Source organism: Rousettus aegyptiacus, unplaced genomic scaffold (assembly GCF_014176215.1).
Source record: "Rousettus aegyptiacus isolate mRouAeg1 unplaced genomic scaffold, mRouAeg1.p scaffold_m13_p_3, whole genome shotgun sequence".
Classification (NCBI taxonomy): Eukaryota; Metazoa; Chordata; class Mammalia; order Chiroptera; family Pteropodidae; genus Rousettus; species Rousettus aegyptiacus.
Genome location: NW_023416306.1, coordinates 134265155 through 134291437, shown reverse-complemented (window position 1 = coordinate 134291437; position 26283 = coordinate 134265155). Strand labels below are relative to the sequence as shown.

The window sequence follows — 26283 nt, the reverse complement described above, 5'->3', positions numbered from 1 at the left end:
CTCAAAAGTGGCAAACACTGCTTGCTGCTCCATTTGTATATCCTTGTGTCTGTCCTGTCAAAGACGATGTACATTGGTTTTATGCAAAATTATCCTCATAGACGTTCTGAGTTATGGCAGAAGTCATTAGGAAAGGAAAGAACCGTGTATTCTTTTCTAGATCTTCTTGAGTCCTTCTGTGGAACTGACTGATATTTTGACAGCCCCTCAAGGAGTTGGCTGGCAGCTTGGGATTGCTATTAAAATGAGTGGCAAGAAGAATTACTCTGGTAAAACATTTTACCATGAACATGGTGCAGAATCTAATTTAAAAGCATCTTGTGTCTAAACTACTCTCAAGTTTTACCCCCACTGGAATGTAAACTTCCTAAGGCCAGAGATTTATGTCTGTTTTGTTAACCTTTGTGATCTACCTAGGATAGTATTTGGTACATGGTAGGTGTTCTGCTCGTTGAATAACTGAAAAAAAAAAAAGTGCGTAAAGTGAATAGAGGTAGTATGTTTGAGGGATGTTAGAGAAAGAAATTATAGTATGTAGGGTCAATGGTTTTAATTTAATTAAAATTTTAATTTTGGTAGTTGGAGAAATTAAACTACAGAATAGGTAAAAAACATATTCAAAATTGTATGCCAGAATCAAGAATCAAAATTCTAGTCTCGTAGCTTTCAGTGAACTTTTCATTAGGAAACATTTTTATTCCCTTCTACTATGGGTGCTAGAATCTGATGGCAAGGAGACATTTTCATGAGTTTTTGAAACTAGGTAATGGTTTATGCTGGTAGAGAACACAATCTATTTTATGGGCATGTTTTCAATATTACAAGTCTTTGTAATATGTAGTCAGCATTTCAGGAAGCATTTGAAAACACAGCCAAGTAAACTCACCTTGTCACATGGGTTATAGTTATGTTTCCAGCTTTGTAAAGTGAGCCTTATTTTACCAACGGATACATCCATGAGATGCATATGACATTTTATAGCAAAAATCATATTTTCATATCAAATTCTTAAGATGTGTTGGTTTTATTGCTGATCTTAAAACAACAGTGGCTCTTAGTATCTTAGCTGTAAGTCTTTATGCCCCCTTCCCAGTCTCACTGTCAAGTAGTTAATGATCTATAAACAAATATGGAGATGCCCTAAGGGAGCTCTCCATTTAAAGGGGCCTCGAATCATTATGTAATAGAAATACCGTAGTCCAACCTGATTTATGAATTGTCAGTTTAGGTTTTTGAAGTGATGTTCCACTGCTATTTGCAAATGGGACAGATTTTTAATTTACTGTGTAATAGTATTAAATTTTGTATGATTTTTCCTTTCAGGAGAAGACTTTGAAAAGTGTTCATCTACATTTGCAAATTCCATGGTATGAAATAGCTTTATAGTTTTCTATTTGTGTGTGAATAAACAAGCACATTTTAGTTTCTTAAGCTGAAAGTGGCTACAGAGGGTAATGCCATCAACATAACAATATCTACTAGTTACTGAGTGTTTATTCCTGCTAGATAGTTTACATCTATTGTTTCATTTAAACAACACTCCCAAGCCACATTTAATCTTCCTCATTTTCAAGATGAGAAAACTGATTATCAGAAGTTAGAGAGGTTAAAATAGTTACCTACAGTCACAGAGCAGGCCGGTGATGGAGCTGAGATTTGAACTTAACATTGGCAGGACTCAAAACTCCATGCTTTGACTAGAGTTAAAAAGAGTCACATGATGCCAGGCTTATGTGTAAATGTAGCTGACAAAATTTAACATTCTTTAGATGTTACACAGTCAGTAGGGACACGGGAAATAGTATTCAAGACCCAAAATATGGCCCATCTAGCTCAGAAGTTTGTCTGGGTCAAAGGAAATTTTGGGACCTACATGATGACTCTCAAAAAAAAAAAAAAAAACATGGCAAGAAAAATATTATTTTTCACAACTGAATCACTTGCAAAATTTGTTATAAAAACAAACTATTTCTATGTATATTGAAAGTACTTTAAAAATGTTTTTAAAATTGAGAGCCATGCATTGAGGAGTTTGGGCACCACCAACAAAGACCCAAATCTAAGTGATCAAGCCCTAAAACTTGGGTTTTATTTGAGGAACCTGAATAAAGAGTATATGGGAATTCTTTTCCATAAGTCTAAATTTTTATTCGAATTTAAAAGTTTGGTTTTAAAACTTGGGTTTTGATAGAGAGAGCATCTGGCCATAATTTGCCTGCTATGGATAAGAGGCACATTTAGTCCAAACCAGCATTTCAGTGCACTACAACTTGTGGTTCAGCTCTTTCTTTTTATTCTTTATTGCTATTCCTATTAAAGCAAGATGTTAAAGCTAACTACATGCTCTATTAATTATATGAAGGTGAACTTGAGTCATATTTGTTACTGAAGATGATTAATAATTACCAGTTCTGCACATGTTTCTGGTGCATTTCAGTAAATAAACAGGGTCCATTGTTGGGTAGTAATTGATTAATTAGCACATTCATCCTACACAGCCCAGTGGTCTAAGGATGCTGAGTTTGAGATATTGTTCATAATTATTACAAGAAACAAATCTGTTCCATTTCTCAGTTTATTCTTCCGTATGCTAAGTTTTTTTCTAAATCGAATGTTTAATGGTTCAAAACCTTATAGGTTTTATTCAGATAAATCAACTTATGAAAAATTGCTAGTCATAATCTCAGAATCTTGTTTTTGTGTGAACTAGGGTAAAAACTTTTACAAGGCTAATTTTAACATTAGATCTTGCTGTTAACTGGATCAAATACTGTAAATATAGGGCACTTCCCCACCATGCAGGAAATGCTCATTGAGCACCTATGCGCAACAGGGGCACTGGAATCTCATTTGCTTCCCAGCCACATCCAATAAGCTTAGGATTGCAAGTGTCATCAGGTAGGCATTTTGCAGCACCAAGCACATATGCCGTGTAATCTTCAGAGAAGTATAACAGCATGCTTTGGTCGCTGTTTTGACTATGCGGTAATTTAGGATTTTTTTTTTTTCTAATTTATTGAGCCAGCATGTAGTTGAAAGATAGTGTGGTTGACAGAGCTTTGGATAGGGAGTCAGTAGTCCTGGGTTCTACTTTATCTGTATTCTTTCTTAAGAAGCTATATGACTCTGGGCACATTACAACCCCCACCCCCCCCTTCTAAGAATGGATCTCTCATTTGCAAAATGAAGTCCTCAACCAGGAACAATGAGGTACAGGGAAGAACCATGGCTGCAGAGACAGAAAGACCTAGGTTTGAGTCTGAACTCCCTAGTATAGGTTTTATTATCTTAGGGGAATTAGTTAACTAACCTCTCTGTGTTTCTGCTCTGCTTACTTAAGTTTATCACAAGAATCAAGTAAAATGTGAAAATAATATGTGAACTGTAAAGTATCACTTGAATATAAGGCATTGTTAATATTATTAGTATCTTGATTGGTTGACATTAACATGGTATGTATTTGAAGGATTCATCGAAATGCCCATGTACTGGTATAACAATACAAGATTATTAACATCCTTTATGCTGTTATTAAAATCACATTGGGTAAGAATTTCTGATGTGTCTTCAGAATTTCTTGCTAAATGACAAACACAGTCTGCAAAACTGTATGTCTTATATGACCCTATTAAAAATTATATACACAAAGATAAAAGACCACATATAGGAACTAATATATGGTAAAAGAACAAATGCAATATATATTAATTGAGCAACTCCTACTACTGATAGGTACAGTTCTAGGAGCTAGGGTTACATCTTTATACTTGCAGTCCACTGGGTGAAATAGATAATAAAAAAATAAATCTATTATGTAATATCACATTTTATTTATCGCTCTGAAAAAAATAAAGCAGAGTAAGGGGATGGAGAGTAAGGGTGTTGCTACATTAGAGAGGATGATCAGCAAGGGATTCTTTGATCTAGTGATGGTTGAGCAGAGACTGAATGCAGTGAATGAGTGAGCTGGGCAGACTTCTGGGAGAAGGCCGTATCGTGCAGAAGGAATGGCAAATGCAGAGGTCCTCAATAAGAATAATAGCAGATGTATCCCAAAACCTTAGGTATCACCAGGTGGTAAAATGTTGATTTTAAAATTTCTTCCTGGTGCTTTCCTGTTTTTCAAAAAAAATTTTTTCTTTGTATGTATGTATGTATTTTTTTTTTTGAAGAAGCTGTGTGATCCTATTTGTTTCTTATTATAAGCATAATTAGAAAAAATTTTAAAACTCTCAGATATACTGAAAGACAAAGTAATCTTATGTCATCTATAAGTTTTTGTTTTCATGGATTTAATGCCAAGGATCTATAAGTTGATAGTGAGAATTAAGGAAGCAGGGAGATTTCTGTCCTGGCATTGAAGTTTCAAGTGTTTTAGCCATAACAGTCAGTATGAGCTTTACAGAGGGATATAGAATCATCCTACTTTCAGCTCCTGGTTCAAGTCTTGCCACTAGGATGTCAGAATACTTTCTAGAAAAGGCTGTGCCTGCCCGTGTATAGATGTGACCCAGGAAACGCTGCATTTTAGGAGGTCTTTAAAAACATGGGATTAAAGATGCCAGGTAAAGCTAGTTTCACTATCTTATGTCTCATTTATGCAGCTGTAAGGACACATCTGCAACATAGCACAATGGAGTGTTACAAAATATATCTTCCACCTCTTTTTGAGGTCAGGTACAAATTAAAGAAAAGCTTGGAGATAGCACTCCAGCAATCCATCCTGTCACTGCAAAGCGGATATAAAAAGGAGACATCCTCTGGCTTATACAGGGACAAAAATGCACATTTAAAGCTTTTATTCTCATTTTTATCCCATCTCTTTGCGTCAAGATCTTCTATTATAGAAGGTACACATTATATTAGTTTAGATAAAAATCTTTTCAAAATGAAATGTTTTCATTACTTTAGGTGAATTAGCAGTACCTAAGAGCTCAGTGCAAGAAAGTGAAAACCCAAAAAAATGAAAGACGTGATCTTAATCTAAAGGATGTATTTAGCTTGCTAATATCATCAGTCAAAATAATTCTTGTAAGAGAAAACTGTTTGCATGTCAGTAAACTATTTAAAAATTATAAAATATTTTGTAAACAGTTAAAATCATAGCCATTTAAGATAGTAGATGGGGGAGCTTAAGAGGCTGCACAAAGTTGCAAAATATTTTCATCCATTATTTCCAATAAATCAAAGGGAAAGCCAGAAAAAAAGAATCTCTTTGTGTGAATATGAAATTTTATTCTTTTGATACTTTGATGATGGTGGCATAGACTCATAGAATATTAAAGCTAAGAGGAAGTTTGCTATCAGTTCCACTTCCTTATTTTACAAACCAGAAAACTGGGGCTAGGATGGAAAAATTACTTGTCCATTAAGGAAAGAGTTAGAACTAAAATCCATTTAAAACATTTAAATCTAAAGCAGCTGTTGTATACATTACATACCCATTTAGAATAACTAATGCCACTTAATCACCATCTGTTCCTCCAAATATTTGCAGGTGACCGGAAGCATTTACTCTTTTATGAATCTCTTTTTGCATGACTAGGTATGGCACTAAGGACACTGTCTCATGTGGATTCTAGAATATTCAGACTAAGGGCATTAAGCTCAGAATAAAACATTCAATCATTGGTGCTAGGAAACATGCCATTACAAGCTGGTGGCAGTTTTGGGAACTTGAAGCAGGGAGGTGGTTATGATATTCCCAGGCCATGTTCCTAAGTTTATTATCATTTGGATAGCAGAACTTACAATGAAGACATTCATATATTTTTCTTTCCCCACTTCCCCAAATTAGAGTTTTATTTCACTTGGTCCATTAATTAAAAACTCATTCTTTATAAAACAGAAAATCCAGAAAGAGAAAAAGCCACCATTAAGAAGTGAGCACTGTTAACATTTTGTGGGTTCATTTTTATAGTCTTGTATGTGTGTGTGTATGTTTATATATATGCACACATTTTTAAAAAGTCATGCTGTTTTTAAATATGCTTATTCACTTAATAATTAAATATAATTTCATTTTATTCTAATGGAACATATTCTCCTAATACATAATATTTTAAAAAACAGCTCTTTTTGAAGTATTGATGTATAATAGACATTCAAACACTGAATATATTTAAAGTGTACAGTTTGACAAGTTTCGACATATGTATACATCCATTAGATCATTTTCACAATCAACAGTGAAGCTATTCATCATTCCCAGAATTTTTCTCTTGCTCCTCCTCACGCACCTGCCCCATGTCCCATACCTGGGCAATAACTGACCTCCTTTTTAATTGTAGTGTGTATTTTCTAGAATGTTATATAAATGGATATGTCCTCTTTTTGGTCTGGATTTTTTCAGTCAGCATATTATTTTGTAATTCATCCATGTCTTTGAGTTTTATCAACAGTTCATTCCTTTTCATTGCTCAGTAGTATTCCATTATAAGGATATCTCACGATTTGTTTATCCATCCATCTGTTGACAGACATTTGGGTTGTTTCCAGTTTTTGGCTATTACAGATAAAGCTGTTGTGAATGTTCATGTACAAGTCTTTTGTATATGCTTTCTTTTCTCATGGGTAAATGACTAGGAGTGAACTGGTTGGATCATAGAGTAGGTATAGTAAAATGATTTTTAAATGACTGTATAATATACTTATTCCACAATTTTTAAGCAATGCCCTGTCGTTGAACATTTGGACCTTTCTGGTTTTTCACTATTATTGCAAACGGTCTATAATTTTTTGACTCAGGATATAGATATAGATATAGAAATAGATATTTGGCTGTCGATATTCAACTTGAAAAATAAAACCAAGAAATGAGTAGAAAAGTGTTGTAAAGGGAACCTGGAAATAAAGAGTATGTTAGACACTTTTGAGTTTTTCCATAATTATAAAGTATTTTGTGTCCTCTGCTGGGAAGCAAAGTGGCATGAATCTTTAAATGAACCAAAATTTGAATTTGAATTTGAAGTTTATTTTGCAACCAATAGGTTTGCTGTTTTGTTGTCAAGTTTATGGGGCCATGATGTCATCTTAACATTCCTTATGAAGCAACTGCAATAAACTTGGGTGTGGCCTTTTGTTTCCAGGAGCTATAATTAGCCATCTGGTATACTTTATAACATGTTGTTAAATAAAAATATCTTAAAATGTAGCATTTTACTCACTTCTTTCTCTCTCAATATATGCATACTTGCATATATATGATATAAATGATGACAACTGTGGAAGTGAAACAGAATGTTAATAGAATGGTAAAGAAATGCTTGGGGAAACTACAATCAAAAGACCCCTAAACCAAAAACACTACTTTAGGCATAGATGCCAAAGCTATATTTTTCTGTGCTATGTTTAGGGTCTTATAATAAAACACAGTTTTGTTTTGTTTTGTCTTGTTTTGTTTTTTACCAACAGATTTTTAAACAGCAGGGACATGCTTATTATTTACTGTTTTGGTATCTTTCCCTCATTTACATAAATACCCCAGAAACCAGCAGTTTAAAACTAATAAAAGCCAGAGCCCTCCATCAAGTGCAATAAAGTTTCACAACCATGAGTTAGACTGTTAGAGTGAAAAATAAACCTATATATGTGGTTATCAAGGGGTTTTGGGGGAAAGTGTATAATCACATTTCAAAGTTAGAACTTCCATTTGAAGAAGCAATGTAATAATAATACTTAAACATTTATGTAGAACACTTTATCTTTGAAACAGTCTTTCAACATTGGCCAATTAATCTCTACTGCTTCCCTAAGGAGCAGGTATTACTATCTGCCATTTTTCTAGTTAGAAAATTGAGGAAGGTATGACCAGCCCACAGAGAGGCAGGGCTGGGAGACAAGTTTCTGGCCCTTATTATTCTATGACTCCTTGAGATGTGACTCTTAATAGAATGCATCAGATTTCTGTCCCACATTGATGAAATCATTAACAAAACAAAGATAGAAATAGTAGGTCTATCTGCCTCAGGCTTTCAGATACAGTTTTACCCTCCTGAGGTCACCATTTGGAAAGAACGGAATATGGAAGTGGTACAGAAGAGCCACAGCACATTTCATCCGCACTTGCAATGGATTGGATCAGACTTCTTCCACTGAACAAAGCAAAGTCAAATGCTTCCTTCCTTCCTGCAACCTCCACCTTCACATTATCTTGGCAACTTAATTTATAGTCTTCCAAATCATATTTACTATGATTAGTACATGTACAGAGTTGAACAAATTCGTTATACACATTAAAGCCAGAGGAACAGTAAAATAAAACTAATGAACATTTACATTTTTGGAAATAGAATTAATGTAAGCTTGGGAAAGTCTGAAAGATAAACATTTAAATGTTAAAATACTTATTACCTTCCCCACAGGGACAGTGTTGGGAATTAATGAGATAACAAATGTAAAGTGCTTTGAGCTCTTTAGAAGAAAGGTGCCAGATGAATACAAGTTTTCAGATCATTACTAATATATTATTTATGATACAATACGTCTTTTTATACTTGAAAAATAGGATGCTTGCAATTCTTAGGATATCATTGAAATAATGCTCCCCGAACTTCTCCCATGTCACTCTACATCTTGTTGGAAGTCTTTCTTAACCCTTTCCCAGTTTGTGACCTCATACCCATTTTTCAAATTAAAGTGCAGGGCATGGTTTCCCAGCTTCCAAACTTTGTTGCAACTTCCCATTATCAGTCCTCCACCAAAGCCTTAGAGATCCATCACCACAGAAGAATTCCACTGACACTACTTTCTCTTCTCCCGATGTTTTTGATCACATAATTGTGATGCTTCACAATGCTGTCAATTGTGCATGTTTATTTTATTAGCAGTTAGTGTGTGTGTAAGTTAAGCTGTACTATACTTTAAGCAACATAAGCGCATTTGTTATAAAAGAGTACAGGACCCTTGCATGATCTGAGACAAGTGACGTTGAACTTTCTACTTTCCATGACATACTAAACTTTGTGATAAAAGAGGGAAAATCCCAAATTTCTTTTTATTTAGCTTGAGATATGGGGTGAGATACCCTCGCTAAATCTCATTTTTTCTCTATGTAAAACGAAGACAGTAGTAGTACCTACTCACAGGGGCTGTTGGAAAGATGCAATAAAATAATGTATATGAAGCTTCTAGTACAGTACACACCTAGCCCATAATAAGTGTTCAATAAAAAGTAAATCTTAGTAGATAATGGAAGGTAGGTAAGTAGATAGCACAGTTTATCATTAAATATCATCTATTTGGTTTCTTTAAAACCAATTTAGAGTGGGTGATATGTAAAGGGAGATAGTTATCATCATCCAATAAGACACTCATAAACGGTTAGTGCAATTTGCTTCTTGAACCACTGCAAATACTTAGTGTAAACAATGGGTCATTTGTCATACAAAGATAGCTCTACTGTTAAATGTATGCCTCTCCTGAAAACTTCCTGAAAAATGGCACATGTTGACAAAAATTTCAGTTTCCTGTTTGGAGCAGTAAAAACTAAGTCATTCATCTTGGTTAATTAAGGTTTAGGATACATTGTACACATACATATGATTTTTTTCCCAAACTCAGTTTACCAATAGCACAGTGTCTTTGCTGCATGTATGTGCTAAAAGATAATAGACTATGCTTCTTTTCAAAAATTCTGTAATTAAAACATTTCATTAATTTAATCTGGTCCTCTGGCTTCTTCCACTTAATTACTTGAAGTGATTGTTTTATTATACCAATTTTTCTCCTTTCATTTTGAAGCTGTAGGTTTTTAGGTAGAGAACCTTATTCTCAATCACTTTCTAGTGAGACCTGAATCTGAATAGAAGGCCTGAATTTGGAAACAGGCATTCATTCTGTGGTCTTTGCCAATGATAAATGCAAAGAAGGAAAGCGCATTGTTTGAAAAACCAATCATGTGAGTTAAAAAAAAAAAAAAGAAAGAAAGGTACCGGAGAGTGAACTCAATTGACTATTGCCAGCAGCTTGAGGCTTAAGAGTGCTAATCAAAATTCACACACAAAACTTCCCCGGTGGATTTCACAGTTTTGTACTGTTAAGAGGGGATCTCGCTGTGTGAAAGATCCACTGCTGTGCTGAACAAAACAGAGACAGTTTTCTTTTAAAGTCCAGAGCAGATGAGAGCCATAAGGAGACAGAGGGTTTCATTTACTCTCAGGACACGATTGTGCCAGTGAACTAATGAGTCTCTTGGACCTTATGTTGCTCTGGCTTCAATCGAGGCGAGACTCTAATGGGCATGTAGTACTTCCTATCCGTCAAGTGTCTGGACAATGGGCCTCTCATATGGATTAGAGCGATCTGGCAAGAAAAAGAGGTCATCGTAGTACCTAGCACAGGCAGGAAACCTGGCTAATTAATGTATTTCCAACTATAGCAAGACAAAAGCTCACACACACACTAATGTTAATTTTATCGTAGAAACTCAGCCTGTGGCTGATGCATAGTTTAAAAATTATTGAAATTCCATGGATCAAAAATACCCCTCATTTCCCCAACATGCGCAAATATTTTAAAAGATATTCTTTAAAACAAGTATGTGATTTTGCTGTTGTGACTTAGTTCTTTCATCCTTTGTTAAAGCTGGATGATGTATAAATATTTGAACGATTACGAAGCAAATGCTGAGTTAGTGTCAGCACTGCATGGTTTTAACAATCTGCCCTTTAAAAGGTACTGTTGAATTAAGCTTGTAAAAATCCTACTGCTGTATTCAATGGAGAGCTGAGAATATAAATGTTTGTTCAAGCTAGAAGTCTTGAGTTACACTATTTCTTAAACTAAGAGCAGATACTGCCACCTAGATACATTCTGATGCTTTAGTTAACTAGATGTTGGCTCACCTTACTTTTGGAGAATGGCAACAACAAACAATAGTGGCTCCATGCAATAAAAACACAGTGATAAAGGATCACTTTAAAAATCTAAATAAATGTAATTTTCTTATAAAAAAGACATTTGTGTTTTGCCAAATATCAATGATTAAGCCTTTATTTTTTTTTAAATGCAGAAGACAAATTACTATTAGAAATAGGAGGAGAAAACTTCATAAAACATTAACGACAAAATCTCCATTATCCTGAAGTTTATAAAGAGGTAGATACAGAATTGATATCAGTAAGAATTGTAACTTTCTTGTTAGATTATTTCTTCCTGAGTTTGGGAAAAGTGAAAACACAAATAAGTTTTGGTTTAATAGTTAAAATAAGATGGCTTAATAAACAGTGTTTTAAAAAGATCATTACGTTATAATCTGTTCTGATATACCTCCTAGCAAACAAAGCAAACTAACTCCTCGCATTCCTTTTATTCCTATTAATAGAAGAAACGTTGCCCTTTTTTGGATCCAAATTGGAATCTAAAATCAGTAATGTATTCTAGGATCATTCATTTATCATGTTTAGAGAGTTTTTTATCATCTTTGGACTGTAGCTCTTCTTCAAATCTAATTTTGTTTTCCTCTGTTACTCCTAGAATGACTTCGATATCATTAATGGTGGCCTGTAAATGAACAATAAAAATAATCTTCATTATTTAAACACCCCTTATCACCCTTCTTCCCAACCTCCTAAGCATTTGCCCCTTTTTTTGGTGTTAAGTATGGTTTAGACCTCCTCTACTCATTGTGCTCCGCCAACCAGCATCCATCTACAAATTGTTGGTTATCAGTCTTGATGAAATGAGTATGGAAACTGAGAGTACGAACTTGAAAACATTTATAGAAATTTTGATGTCCACTAAATGTAATAATGAAAAAAATGGGCTTCTATTTTATACTAATTTTGATTTTTTTCTTTCATTTTTCTAGTAATTCATTTTTATTGTTTTTTTTTTTTTTTACAAAATATTGATCTACGATCGGTCATAAAAAACAAAACAAATAGGTCCTTCACGACAGATAATTCGAGAAGCATTGGTCTAGTCACCCTAAAATGATGGCTAGTAGGATGATGAGGGGTATTTGTTTCTACTAGTTTCTAGGAAGAAAAATGGCACCTTTCCATTTTATTTTATTTAGCTACTTTTTATTGAGGTAGAATTTACATACCATAAAATCCACTCCTATAAAGGGTACGATTCAGTGGTTTTTAGTATATTCACAAGCAACCATCACTACTATGTAATTCCAAAACATTTTTATCTTTCCACATAAAAACTCTATACACGTTAGCAGCCATTCCCCATTTTTCCCTCCCCCAGCTCCTTAGCAACCACTATCTGTCTCTATGGATTTGCCTACTCTGGATATTTCATATAAATGGAATCATACAGTACGTGGCCTTTTGTATCTGGCTTCTTTCACTTAGCATATTGCTTTCAAGATTCATCAATGTTGTAGCATGGGTCAGAACCTCATTTTTTTTTTTTTGATGGCTGAATTGCTTTCCATTGTCTCTATTATCTATTTTTGCTTTGGTTGCTTGCACTGTAGGTATTATATTTAAGAAACTATTGCTAACCACAAGGTTATGAAGATTTATAACTACATATTCACTGTGTGGAATGTTATCCATATAATATAATGAAATTCACCCATTTATCAGCTGATTGACATTTGGATTTCTACCTTTTGGGCATTATGAATTAATACTTCTATGAACATTAATGTACAAGTTTTTGTGTGAACATATATTTTCAGTACTCTTGGATATATTACTAGGTGTGGGATTTCTGAGTCACATGGTAATTTTATGTTAACTTTTTGAGGAACTGTGAAACGATACACAGCAGTGACACCATTTTACATTCCTATTAGCAACATAGAAGTGTTCCAGTTTCTCCATATCCTTGTCAACAGTTGCTATTGTCTGTCTTTTTTATTGCATCCATCTTAGGTGTGAAACAGTATCTTATTACGTTTTTAGCTTGCATTTTCCTAACGGCTAATGATGTTGAGCATTTCTTCATGTGCTTATTGGCCATTTGTATATCTTCTTTGCTCACTTTTAAATTGGGTTATTTATCTTCCTATAGTTGAATTGTAAGTGTAATTTATGTCCCATTCTGTAAGTTTTCTCTTTTTTGCTTTCTTGATAGTGTCCTTTGATGCACAAAAGTTTTTAATGTGATCATGTCCATGTTTTTACTTCGGTTGCTTGCACTTAAGGCAGGGGTCCCCAACCCCTAGGCCTCGGAGTGGTATCTGTCCATGGCCTGATAGGAGCCAGGCTGCACAGCAGGAGGTGAGTGGCAGGTGAGCAAGTGAAGCTTCATTTCTATTTGCAGCCGCTCCCCAGTGCTCCCCAGTGCTTCAGCTCCACCTCAGATCATCAGGCATTAGATTCTCATAGGAGCACCGGTTCCTGGTGCCTAAAAGGTTGGGGAATGCTGACTTAAGGTATCATATCTAAGAAACTATTGTTAATCATAAGGTCATGAAGATTTATACCTATGTTTTCTTCTAAGAGTTTTATAGTTTGGCACGTACATTTAGATGTTTGACTTAATTTTTTACATGCTGTGTAATAGAAGTGAAACTTCCTATAGCTGGATATCCATTTATCCCAGCACTATTTGTTGAATAGACTATTCTTTACCCATCGAATTGTTTTGACACCCTTTTTGAAAATCAATTGACTATAAGTGTATGGGTTTATTTTGGACTCTCAATTCTCTTCCCTTGATCTATATCTCTACTCTTATGCTAGTACTGTCCTGCGTTGATTACTATAGCTTTGTAAGTTTTAAAATCAAGAAGTGTGAGTCCACTGCCTTTGTTCTTTTTTTCAAGATTATTTTGACTATTCCCTGTTGCTTCATTTCTCCATGAATGTTAGGATTATATTATACATTTCTGCAATGAAGCCAGCTGGGATTTTGATGGGAATTGCATTAAATCTATAGATCAATTTAAGGAGTATTGCCATCTTAACAATATTAAGTCTTCCACTTTATAAACACAGAATATCTTTCCATTTATTTAGGTCTTTCTTTTATAATGTTTTGTAGTTTTCACTGGACAAATCTTGTACTTCTTCTGTTAAATTTATTCCTAAGTATTTTATTCTTGTTGATGCTATTGTAAATGAATTAAATATTTTTAATTTTTGGATTGTTCATTGCTAATGTATAGAAATACAACAGATTTTTGAATATTGATCTTGAGTCCTGTAACTTTGCTAATCTTATTAGTTCTGATAGGTTGTTTCTGAGTTCTTTAGGATTTTCCATGTATAAGATTATGTCATCTGTAAATAGAGATAGTTGTATTTCTTTCTTTGCATTCTGAATCAGATGCCTTTTATTTCTTTTTCTTGCCTAACTGTCCTGGCTAGAACCTCCAATACAGTGAGTGATGAATAGAATTGGAGAGAGCAGACATCTTGTCTTGCTCCTGATCTGAGGGGGAAGGCTTTCATTTCAGTCTTTCACCATTAAATACGATGACAGCTTTTGGGTTTTTTTTTTCTAGATGGTCTTAGCAGGCATGAGGAAGTTATTTTTTATTGTTAATTTGTTTGAGCATTTTTTTTTTCAAGAAAGGTTGTTAGATTTTATTAATTCTTTTTCTGCATTATCTTCCATTTTTATTCAGCCTTTACTTTGCTGATAAATCCTTGCTGATAAACTGAAATTAAAATACTTATTAAAATATCACAAGGATAGTAAATAGAAAATATTATCCAAAATGAATCTATTCCACTTTTCAAGTTTTTATTATTCTCATTTTGTTGAGATTTAATGTTTTTACCTTTAGACTTTCTAGCAAGAATAAAAATATCAAGATAGCAATGATTAACCTGAGAAGGCTAGACACCATGAGATATTTAAATTCTGCTTAAGAACATCAGACTTTTGATAATTTTGAAAATCAGACAAAGGGCAGAGAAACGGCCTTCATTTTGTCAATTGCAGTTGGCTCTGCCAACCTCCATTCCAAGCTTGTAGTCTACTAAATCTGTGTGGTTTTGGGGGCTAAGCCAGCTGTCATAGTCTGCCCAGGCTGCTGTAACAAAATGCCATAGACTGAGTGGTTTAAACTACAAAAATTTATTTCTCACAGTTCTGGAGGCTGGCAAGTCCAAGCTCAAGGAGCTAGCCAATTTATTTCTTAGTGAGAGCTCTCTTTCTGGCTTGCAGACAACCATATTTTTGCTGTATCCTCACATGGTGGCAGATATGTGGGAGAGAGAGAGAGAAAGAGAGAGGGGGAGGGGGGGAGAGAGAGAGAGAGAGAGAGAGAGAAGGAAGAGGAGGAGGAGGAGGAGGAGGAGGAGGAGGAGGAGGAGAAGAAGAAGAAGAAGAAGAAGAAGAAGAAGAAGAAGAAGAAGCAGCAGAAGCAGCAGCAGCAGCAGCTCTCTGATCTCTTATAAGGCCACTAATACCATCTTGCAGACCCTACCCTGATGACCTCATTTAAACTTAACTACCTCCCAAAGGCTCATCTCTATATACTGTACATTGGGGCTTAAGGCTTCAGCAGGTGAACTTTGGGAGGATACAGTTAAGGCCATTGCACCATCTGATTCTGATTATTAGCTGTATTTTGACAGACTAAACTGATCACATGCAGACAGGCTCAGAATTTTGTACATAGCAGTAACAGATGAAATAACGCTAGCTGGAAGGAGCTTAGAATATAAATGATGAACATACATCCTTTATGACCTGTGAAAGCTGATGTAACACTGGACCTATTTTTTACTGAATCTTCTCAATCATGTTGTGGGAAAAGCAATGGTCAATCTTGTGATTCATAAAAATTATACTGAAGAATAAAGCATTATTATAATTATTACCGTTACTAGAGGGACCATGTCCTAGCTCAAAGAAAAAAAATGTATTCAGAAATTTTATTTTTATCAAGCAGAGGTATTTTCAGCCCTTGTATAGAAATTAACCAGGATCGTTAGTTAATTAACACCTCACCTTAAAATTGGTCTCGCCTTGCATATTAGGTGCTGATATTTCTTGATGGATGATGAAGAGATTGCGAGCAAAGGTCATGAGGACCCCCTGGAGATCCTCACCGATTGTTCTGTTAATGATATCCAAACAAATGAGTTTACCAATGATTCCCCTCACATGCTTAAAAACAATCACCCTCTCATTTGTGCCTGTCTGGTGACGGAATTTAATGAGTATTTTCAATCGCACAAGGTGGCAATCTTCAGGGAGATATGAACGATGAGGCTCTGTTTTAACTTGTCAACGAAAAGGATTTGTGTAATAAATATTTTTTATTAATCACCTTAGCAGAATATAAGAATAGGTTCAGTCATCCCTAGCAAAGGGTACCCCTGAGCTAGGACAGTAGTATTAGTTTATTTTAAAAACTGTTTAAGTTAAAGAGAATGGTTGCTAAGTGTAATTCATGCCTAACAATTTCCTTATCTAAAGAGACATTTGCACCTTAGTATTATTTTCTGTTTCATATATACAAGCGATTCCTGTTACTTATAAATGAGCCCTATCCACCATGTTCAGAGGAAAATGTGGCCCCATTCATGGACAGCTATCTTTATAAAGCTGAACACACACTTTCAGAAGATTTCAGATGATTTATTTGCAAACTCTCCTATAGAATTATACTGTGGTCAGTGAACATTCTCAAACAACTAGATCATTGCAAGTTTAAGTTGGAAACAAAACTCCAGGGTATTTTTTAAAAGCTATTTTTAGAACTTTCTTTATCAAAGGAAAAGAATAGATTAAATGAATGGATTCATTTTTAAAAAATTGTTCTGTCCTGAGGGGTGAACCTAAAGAGGTAGCTGGCCTGTAAGGCAGCTGCAAAAAACTTTGAGTTTACTTCTTTCCTAGTTGTTACCTGTAAAATAAGTCACCTTAAGAGTCTAAGGCTTAGACCTTTTGGAATGGTTACCTTCCAGACTGATTGGGCTTTCCCTTGGGTCAGGTGGGAGTAGAAAGCTTCTCTGGTCCTAAGACAGGAGTCCAGGGCTCTTTGTACTGACACTAACTTGTGTGACTTTGGGGGAAGTTACTTAATCTCTCTGGGTCTTCATTTCTTCGTCTCTGAAATGAAGGAATTGGACTAGATTGGTGTTTCCAAACTTTTTGAGTTACATTTCCCAAGTTCAAGGACTGCCTACCCACACTCCTTGTAGCTACTGAATATTAGTATCTCTTCTTTTAAGAGAATAAATAACAGCCAAAGTCAACTTCAGAGTCAATAATTTAAAAATGAGATTTGTATTTTATTGCTACAGGGTCAGACCCTGGATGCTTTTAAAACAGCAGACTCCTGGGCTCTACCCTAGATCAACAAAATCAGAATCTTTGGGTTTGGGATTCAGGAATGTGTAATTTAATCAAGTCCCACCCTGAGGTGATTCATTCTTGTATATACTAAAGATTAAGACCCATAAATTATAGGTGTGTGTTCATGCGGATGTGTGTGTGTGTGTGTGTGTGTGTGTGTGTGTGTGTGTGTGTGTGTGATACAGGGGTCCATCCACACATGCATTCATGCCCCTCTCATCATCCATTCTCAGCCTGCTAGGGTTCATGGTTCCCAGGCTGAGGACCAAGAGGCTGGATAGACTTTAAGTCCCTTTCCTTATTAATTCATTTCCAGAATTTTCTTCACTTTCCCTTCCCCTAAATTCTCCTCAAATTCTATTATTCCAAGAAATATCCCATTATAAATGGATCTGGTATGAAGTTATCCTGGCAAAGCTAAACCAGAAAATTCTGATCTGTAAGGTCATCCTGTTCTGGAGCTCTCACCTTTCCTAAAGAGGTAGCCAGCTAACATTCTTTGCCCAATGTGACCTGATTGCAGTACAGCCAAACAAAGCCAGTCATTTCATGAAAAGCCTCTCCTTCAAGCTCCAGAGAAAACTAAGCAAGATAAAGAAAAAAAAAAAAAAGCTTATATCTAATCATATTTTCTTTTTCAAAATGACTTCTAGAATATAAAGACTGTCTCCTGGCCATCACCTATTAAATGATCTATTCTCAACCTCCACATCCACGCCTTAGTGCAATTCTTGATATACTGCTGTAATTCTACCCTCTTATCTTACACTCAGGAAAACACAACGAGATGCAAGAGAGAATTTCAGGGATGATCTCAAATCTTATCTAATATTCAGAAAAAGTGAATTAGCAAACTTGATGCAAACTTGTACAAATAGTGATGTACTTTACAATAGGCTGAGAATCTTTATATTCCATAAAAGGGCTCCCTACACAAGGTGCCACACAATACAGTCATTGTGCTATAGTGAAAAGAACACTAGATTCGGGATCAGGAGATATAACCCACTGCGTGAACCCAGCAATCACATCTTCTCTCTAAGCCTCAGTTTCCCTTCTATACTCTGAGGGTCAGTTGAGCCCCACAATCCTTCCTTGCTTTAATGTTCTCTGTTTCTATAACTGCAGTAAGGGATGAGAATAGGATGGGAGAGAAAACAGTAGACAGAGCCCTAGAGAGTCTTCCAAGAGGCCTTCTCCATAGAATGTGTGAGTAGCAATAACCATCTAGAAGGCACACCACCAAAGCTAGTTTGTAGACCAAGGTACCCTTGCCTAAAATCTCAGGTGCAGGTGTATGGACAGCTGGGAAAGTTCCTCTTTGTCTAATTAATCGTTTTGTAGGTTTCAGCATCAAGTCAACCTTGCTGCTCAGTTTGATGATTGGGAATTGTTTTTTTTTTGTTGTTGTTTTTTGTTTTTTGTTTTTTGATAAAACCAGTCTCCTTCTGTCTCCAAAATTCAGTGATGATTTTCCGCTTGCCTGCTTCCTCTGTGCCCTAGTACCCGCCTGGATAAAGCCTCTGCCCTATTGACGCTATCCTTGTCTCATCCCTTCAATTTTAGGACACTGGTCCTGCTCTGAGTTTCGGCTTCTGTCGAACTTTGTAACCTGCCGATGGCCTTACTTCCTGCCATCCTCTTGCCATCCTGGGTCTCTAAAAGCAGCCTCCCCTCTGGGCTCCTATGGTTGTGCTCCCTCCATCTCGCTCTCAGGTTGTCATTTTACTCCTCGTAGTTGGAACTTTCCTGACGCTGTAGCCTTCTTGCTTCTTGGGATGACCTCTAGGCACCTGAACCTCCTTGTTTTTGCTTGCCTGGCTACTCTTCTCCCCTCCTGAAGGGCACTCAGCCCTCCCAGCCTCAAACCCCATGCATGAGGGTTTTTCTAGTTTCGATACCAGCCCATCCTGTCCTTTGCAGTCTGCCTTTCATGCCAGCCAATGCCTGGTAAGGCAGAGTTTATATCTCTCTTCCAATTTCTAGTTCTTGTACTTAACTAACCATTGTCCGAATTCCTGGAATTACAAATGTACTTGAACCTTGAACCTTGTCTGCTTAATTGGAATCATAATTCTGGAAAATACAAATTTCTTATTCCCCAGCTTGCCAACTTCTAATCCAGTTGACTGCTTGGTTCTCCCAGTCCTAGTAACTTCCTGGTAGCCTCTGTCCTGCCATAGCTCTGACATCAAAGTGACAGGTTTTGAGGGAGTGGTATAGGAAATACGTCACCTCTGGTGTTCTGGTTACCAGTAAGCTGCCACTCTTCTTTCCTGGCTTATCAGCAGTTGACACACTGCACCATATTTACTTGTTTACTGATTTACTGAGTGTCTTCCCCATCACCATTTCAGCTTCATGAGGGCAAGGACTCGTCTTTTGATTCACTGCTATATGCCCATCACCTAGAACTGTGCCTGGCACAGTTGGTTAAATGCTTTTGAACTTTCTCAGAGACAGGGCGAGGAGGAAGTTGAAGGATGGAACATCACTGGGAAGCAAAGGCAGCTCCTTCCTTGCACATGAGCAGAAGTATTCGTGGCTCCATGATCATTCCGGACATGAATATCTGGGTGGATAAGATGATGCGTGCTTACTGTAAATTTGTGGATTGAGGTCTCATTTCTGTTGCTATCATGGCAGTGTAACAAAAAGGTGGGAAAGAGAGCCTAAAATGAATATGGAAGGGGCGCTTTCAGGGTGACCCAGTAAGTTTTGCATGTTTGTGGGGACTTTGGGGAAAGGTTGAGACTGCAGGGGAGAACTCAGCCAGCCAGCCTCTTCTCTGCCCAGGTGATCAGAAGCATGTAAGATGGTAAGGGCTAGATTAAATGCAGCCACATTCTAGCTCTGAAGGGGGAAGAAACCAAAGCATCTCATAAATTCAGAGGAATCGATGAGGATGAATATCACTGCGCTGATAATGGCCTGCTATAACTGAGAATGCTGCGGTAAAATAAAGGGCCATAATTTGGATAGGGTGTTGAGACCTGTCCTGTGCTCATCTTTGCCTGTTTTTGTGTGTACCTCTTGGGACCAGGGCGTAGGGTACTGAGCACCTGGGGGAAAACTGAGGCTGTTTGCAAACATTACTGCTTAATAGAGGAATTGGCTCTTAAGTTTTTTGAGACCAAGTCCTAGTGTGTGTGTGTGTTTCAATGTGAAGCCATGATAGCTTTGCTGCTGTAGGTGTTATAAGAAAGAGAAATATGGGGCAGAAACAGTTTCCCAATAAATTAGGATAACTTAAAGGCACCAAATAACCATTTTCTAAGCTATGGTGTAAGACACAACTCAATATTGTGGCTCTGAAGTTCTGAGTCCTAGATGAGGAGACAACCTGGCTAGCTCTCCAAGATACCCTGGGGAGAAATTTGTAGGAAACAGAAAAGTATAGAGATGCCTCCTGGGTGCTGCTAGCAAGACTCTTCTCAGCAGACATGTATCTTGAGAAGACTGCATCAGGACTGACACTAGATCTGAGGAGGGGCTGCAGACCCTGTCTTTTTGGGGGAGCATCTTGCCAAAGTCACCAGAACTCTTTTCTAAGCACGCCATGCCAGCATGACGACTGCCCTTCCACAATCACGGCACCTGAGCTGGTTCATCATCGGGTCAGTTTTGGTGTGCGGGGTGTGTGTGTGTGTGTGTGTGTGTGTGTGTGTGTGTGTGTGTGTTTGAGTGTAATATGTTGTTGAAACTAGACTCTTACTCATCAATTTGGATAATTAATCAATTATATTTATGAATCCCCAATGACACATCTAAAGTCATTTTATGAAATACTTGAAGGTGTTAATAAAATAAGATAGACTTCCAATAAATCAGCATGCTGATTAAGATGTATGAGAAGCATCATTCTTGTTTTCTTAGCTTATTACATCTCATAGATACACTTCATACTCACAATATTCCCAACCTGTCTCTCTTCAGGTGTTCATAGAATATAAAAACAGTTCCTTGTCTGTCCTATAAAATTTGAATGGAGAAAAGAGAAATAATAGTATATTATGTTAGAAACAAAGTAAAAAAAAATGTGCTGCACTAAAACCACTCAGACTGATTTGAATTGAAATCTAGAGCTACCTGTAAATATTGTGAGAAGCACATTTAGAAAGGCTGTTTCCAGAATATGGAGTAGATACATTATAGGATAGTGATTTTTTTTTTTAAATTGAGATGTCATTTACATATAACATTTTGTAAATTTAAGATATACAACATGTTAATTTGATATATCTGTATATTGTGATATGATTACCACTGTGGCTTTAGCTACTAACTCTATCACATCACATACTTATTCCTTTTTTCGTGGTGAGATGAGAATATTTAAGATCTAGTCTTTCAGCAATTTTGAAGTATCTTTGTCTGGCTTATTTAATTTAGCATAATGTGCTCAAGGTCCATACATGTTATCACAAATAGCAGGATTTCATTCTTACTCATGGCTGAATAATATTCCATTGTGTGTGTGTGTGTGTGTGTGTGTGTGTGTATGTGTGTGTCCCATTTCGTTATCCATTCATCCATTGATAGACACCTAGGTTGTTTCCATATCTTGGGTATTTTGCATAATGCTGCAGTGAACATGGGGGTACAGATATCTCTTCGAGATAGTGATTTTATTTCCTTTGGAAATACATGCAGAAATGGAATTGCTGGATCATATGGTATTTGTATTTTTAATTTTTGAAGAACCTCCATACTGTTTTACCATAGTGGCTGAACCAACTTACATTCCCACCAGTGGTACACAAGTTTCCCCTTTCTCCACATCCTCGCCAACACTTCTTATCCTTTGTTTAGGATGAGGTGTTTTTTGAAGTCAGATCCTCAGAATACCCACATCAGGATCATCTAGTGTGCTTGTTTAAAAGGCATTTTCATGGGCATCATCCAAGCTCAGGATCGTTGAGAGGGAATCTGCCTTTTATCTTACTTCCTAAGTGATTTTCATGCATATCAAAAGTTGAAAACCACTGTTCTAAGAGCAATTTGCTGTGTGGAAAATAATTTGTGCTAAAATGGAAAATCGTGTGTTGTCTATGGCACACTATATTTCTTTGATTCTATGGGAGATATTTTTCGACTCTGTAAGTTCTTGACTGAGAGACAAGCAAATTCTGTCTACTCTGGTAGAGATTCAGTTGATTTCCTCTCCTGCTGCTCTGTGGGAAACCAGTTTTATATTTATTTACATATTCATTTCAATATTCCTGATCTTTAAAGAAGTCTGGGTTGTTTTTGTTTTTTGTTTTTTAGATTGTTTTGTACTGCTTCTAACATCGGCCTAACTATTCTCTGTTAAATAATATCTTTATCACATGTTTAATTTTTTATCTGTATGAGAGGCATGCTTTTATTCTTGTTTGAAACTTTTTTTTGTGTGTGTGTGTGTGACAATTTTCTCCTAGTAAATACGAGTTAACACTGGAGTTGTCCAATAGTGGAAGTGCTTCCCTGTGAAATTGGAACTTCCTATCTCTGGAAGTACAAAAAAGAATATGACATTTGGGGAGATTTGGTAACAGATATCACATGCCAGAATTATGACTGACCACTGACTCCCCATTTTATCAGGACATTTGGGTATTAGGACAGATATTAGACTAGCAAAACGGCTCAGTGACAGCTGCACATTAAAATCATCTGAGTGATTTAGAACACATATGCCTGAACCCTACCTCCAGAAATACTGATCTTATTGGTTTGGAGTGGACCTTCGGTATGTCATGCTGAGCCATATTGGAATCTGAGGCAAAGGAAAAAACTAGTATGTTTTTATATAAATTTTGATATTTTGTTTATAATTTTTGCATTAATTTTTATTTTTGATATTGCATTACAGTATTGTCTTTATTACTGAGGGTGTGTGTGTGTGTGTGTGTGTGTGTGTGTGTGTGTTTTCCCTTAAATTTTGTGCTCTGGGTAAGTGCCTCACTTGCCTCACCCTAATCCCAGCCCTACCTGGGTGGACATCTGCATTTTGTAAAGCTCTTCACTCAGCCAGTGTTGAGAACCACTGACCAGTTGCTCTATAAGGTGTCTTACATTCTTTACTGTGCTGTCCAATGTGATAGCCTAGCCACATGGGACTACTGAGAACTTGAAATATTAGTAGTCATAAATTAGTACCTTTCCTTGGTACTAATTTATGAAACAATTAGGCAGGCTATGTTATGCTACAGTAATTTAAACAAACAAACAAACAAACAATTCTTAGTTGTTTATAACAATAAAAGTGTGGTTCATGCTCATGCTCCATTTCCCAAATGGGTTGGCCTGGGTCTCTGGTCACCGTTGGTATACTCAGGGACCCAGGCTGAAGGAGGCTCCTTCTCATTGTGCTTCCATGATTTCCAAGGCAGGAACAGGATATGGCAACTCATGGAGTGGCTCTTAAAGGCTTCTACATAGAAAGGACGTACTTCACTTCTGTTCATATTTCACTGGCCAAACCAAAGGACTTGGCCATGCCTGGCTTCAGAGAGAGGGCTGAGGAAGTATAATTTTGTTATGTGCCTGGAAGGAGGAGAATCAGAATATTTTGAACAGCAGTAATGATTGCCACCATGGCAATATCCTGGCCTGAGGAAATGCTAGCTGGCAGTTATGGAGCTATTTGGGACCATGGCACACTGCCTGTGTATGTGTGAGACCAGCCCTGCCCCACACTGTCACAGGCAGTAAACATGACACTTTCCTCCATATGGCTTTCATTGCAACTTCATTTCATTAGGAAATCAGTGGGGGTATTTTGCAGCATTACACAAATACCAGGAATGAGACCTACCAAGTTGGTTACAAACTCAGCAATGCTTTCTTCCAATATTCAGCAAGGAAGAATAAACTCATACAGCGATCTCATTTCGCTTTTTGTTTTTCCTTGAGATTTTGGACAAGAAACATCATTTGAAATTCTGTGATAATAATGGGAAGAAAAACATAATTTCGAGAATAAGGACTTTTAAGGACTCCCTTTTTGATAGCTTTGACAGTGATGTATTATTAACGGTGCTTCTTTTTCTGGAAAGAGCACCCATGTTAAATTTAATCAAGAGTGGGAGCAGGTAGCAGAGGTAACACTGATCTTTCTTTTAGGTCAGCATAACCCAAGGAGGCAATAAATGTTTAGAGAAGTTAATTGTTAAACTAGCTTTGTTTTTTCTTTTGCAAGGTAGAGCTCATGGGGCTATGGAGAAATTTGTACCTCTTTAGCTAAGGAATACATAAGGGGTAACTAGATGAAATATTTTATTTGAAATGGTTCCCAGAATTTTTAGATTGGTTTGGTAATAATAATTTAGAATATAGATGGCCCTTTGGAGGGAAAAAAGCACATAGGGGAGAGCTTGGTGGAAGAGAAAGAATCATGTTTGATTTTATGGACAGTTATGGATTCAAATGTCCGTTACACAGAATGTCTGGCTGTGTGATCTTGGGAAAGTTCTTAAACAATTTGAGCCTAATTTCCTCAGTAAGATACTGTTGAAATAATACCTTCTTATAGGAAAGATAAGAAGATTAAAGAGATTATGAAATAGCAGTGCTTTGTTCAGTGCCTGTAATAATGGGTGCTCTGTAAATGCTGGTTCATCACTTGCCACTTTAAGGTAGGTAATTAAGAGGTCAAGTGGGTGGTTCTGACCAGGGATGGACCCTAGGGTCTGAAAAGATGAGATCCTATCTCAGGATAACCAGAGCAAAGTACTGGTGAAGAACCTCCAAATTTTCCAAGTAGTCACATGGTTTCTTTTTCTCACCTCAGATTTTTAGGACTCCATATTTTCTTTTTCCCTTTCTTTCTTTCTTTCTTTCTTTCTTTCTTTCTTTCTTTCTTTCTTTCTTTCTTCTTATATGTCTGTTTATTATTTGCTCTTTTTGCTCTCTCTCCATTTATCTCCTCCTCAGTTTTAAAATGGATTCTTCCAGTCTCTGGATTTTATCTTCTCTTTTTTCTTCTGTTATCTTTTTCTTCTTCATATCATTCTAGCACTCCATTGCCCCCGATCCATATTTCTCTTTCTCTCCTATTTCATCTCTCATCTTTATAAGTTGTTCAGCACACACAGGTGACCTGGAGGCAGAGTTGCATCTTCAGTGCCCCTTGGCCCCTTTCTGTAGTTGTCCTCATCCTCAGTGAAAGTCCTCCCTCTGCACCATTCACTGTTTCTCCTGGGCCATGGCCATCTGTTTCCAGTACTAAAATTTGTTCTTAGACATGAATCTGATCAACTCAGAACCACAAAGGTATAAATAACTTATGAAATTTGGTGCTTTACTTTTTCCAGGAGTAGTAGAACGTCAATCAAGTACAAAGCCTTTAGCCAAAGAAATAAATCTCTAATAATAATTTCAGGCAATAGAAAGTTATGGAGTACATTTTCTTTTAGGCAGGAGACTTCCCCTGCTACTTATGCTTATTCGCAGAGCTTGTTCTGCTTTGATATTTTAGAGGAAAATAAAATAAATAGATTCAGATAAAGCTAGAGTTAGATTTAGCCACCTTCTGGTACATGGCAATGTTTTAGTTGGTTTGGGGCTAAAAACTATTTAATTCCAAAGGGATCGTATTGAGCAGATGCAACAATTAATTTCAGGTAAATCAGTCGAATCTGGCTTTTTAAATTCTTTCTATATTTTACCAATTTTATTGAAATTTGCAAGGGAATATGAGCTCTATTATACATGTTTACAAACAGCATGAACCATTCTAACCAAAGGACATGATGAACTCTGACAGTACCCTGCAGTGTGGTGGGGATTGCCAAGTGTCAGTCAGGCCCTTCTATTCGCTGCTGGCCTTGTGCCTAAGGCATGTATGTTTTTCAAGGGCATATAAAAAGATTTGACCCCTAAAAAAAGTTGTATTCGTTCTCAAGTACAAAAAATAAAAATTGATAAGTGTAAAACTGAATATCTTCAAATCAAAGTGCTTAATCAATTGGTTATTGCCCAATTCTTATGCCATTATCTATAAATTACACTAAATGTCAGAAGTGAATATATTTTAGAATGTTCGATGTAATGTGGGATGGGTTTTCCAGAAGTAAG

General features: G+C 36.5%; 1 protein-coding gene across 1 annotated transcript in view; it reads right to left on the bottom strand.

Annotated features, from left to right (window-relative positions):
- Positions 1-10988: 10988 nt before the first annotated feature.
- The window catches only part of LOC107508934 (IQ domain-containing protein H), a 142934-nt gene continuing 127639 nt past the window's right edge, over positions 10989-26283 (bottom strand). The window contains exons 14-16 of the mRNA XM_016140991.2: positions 21134-21195; positions 15871-15979; positions 10989-11502 (exon numbers count right to left, since the gene is read on the bottom strand). Of these exons, the coding sequence (XP_015996477.2) occupies positions 11389-11502; positions 15871-15979; positions 21134-21195 (285 nt within the window). The 3' untranslated portion in view covers positions 10989-11388. The remainder of the gene's footprint in view (positions 11503-15870; positions 15980-21133; positions 21196-26283) is intronic.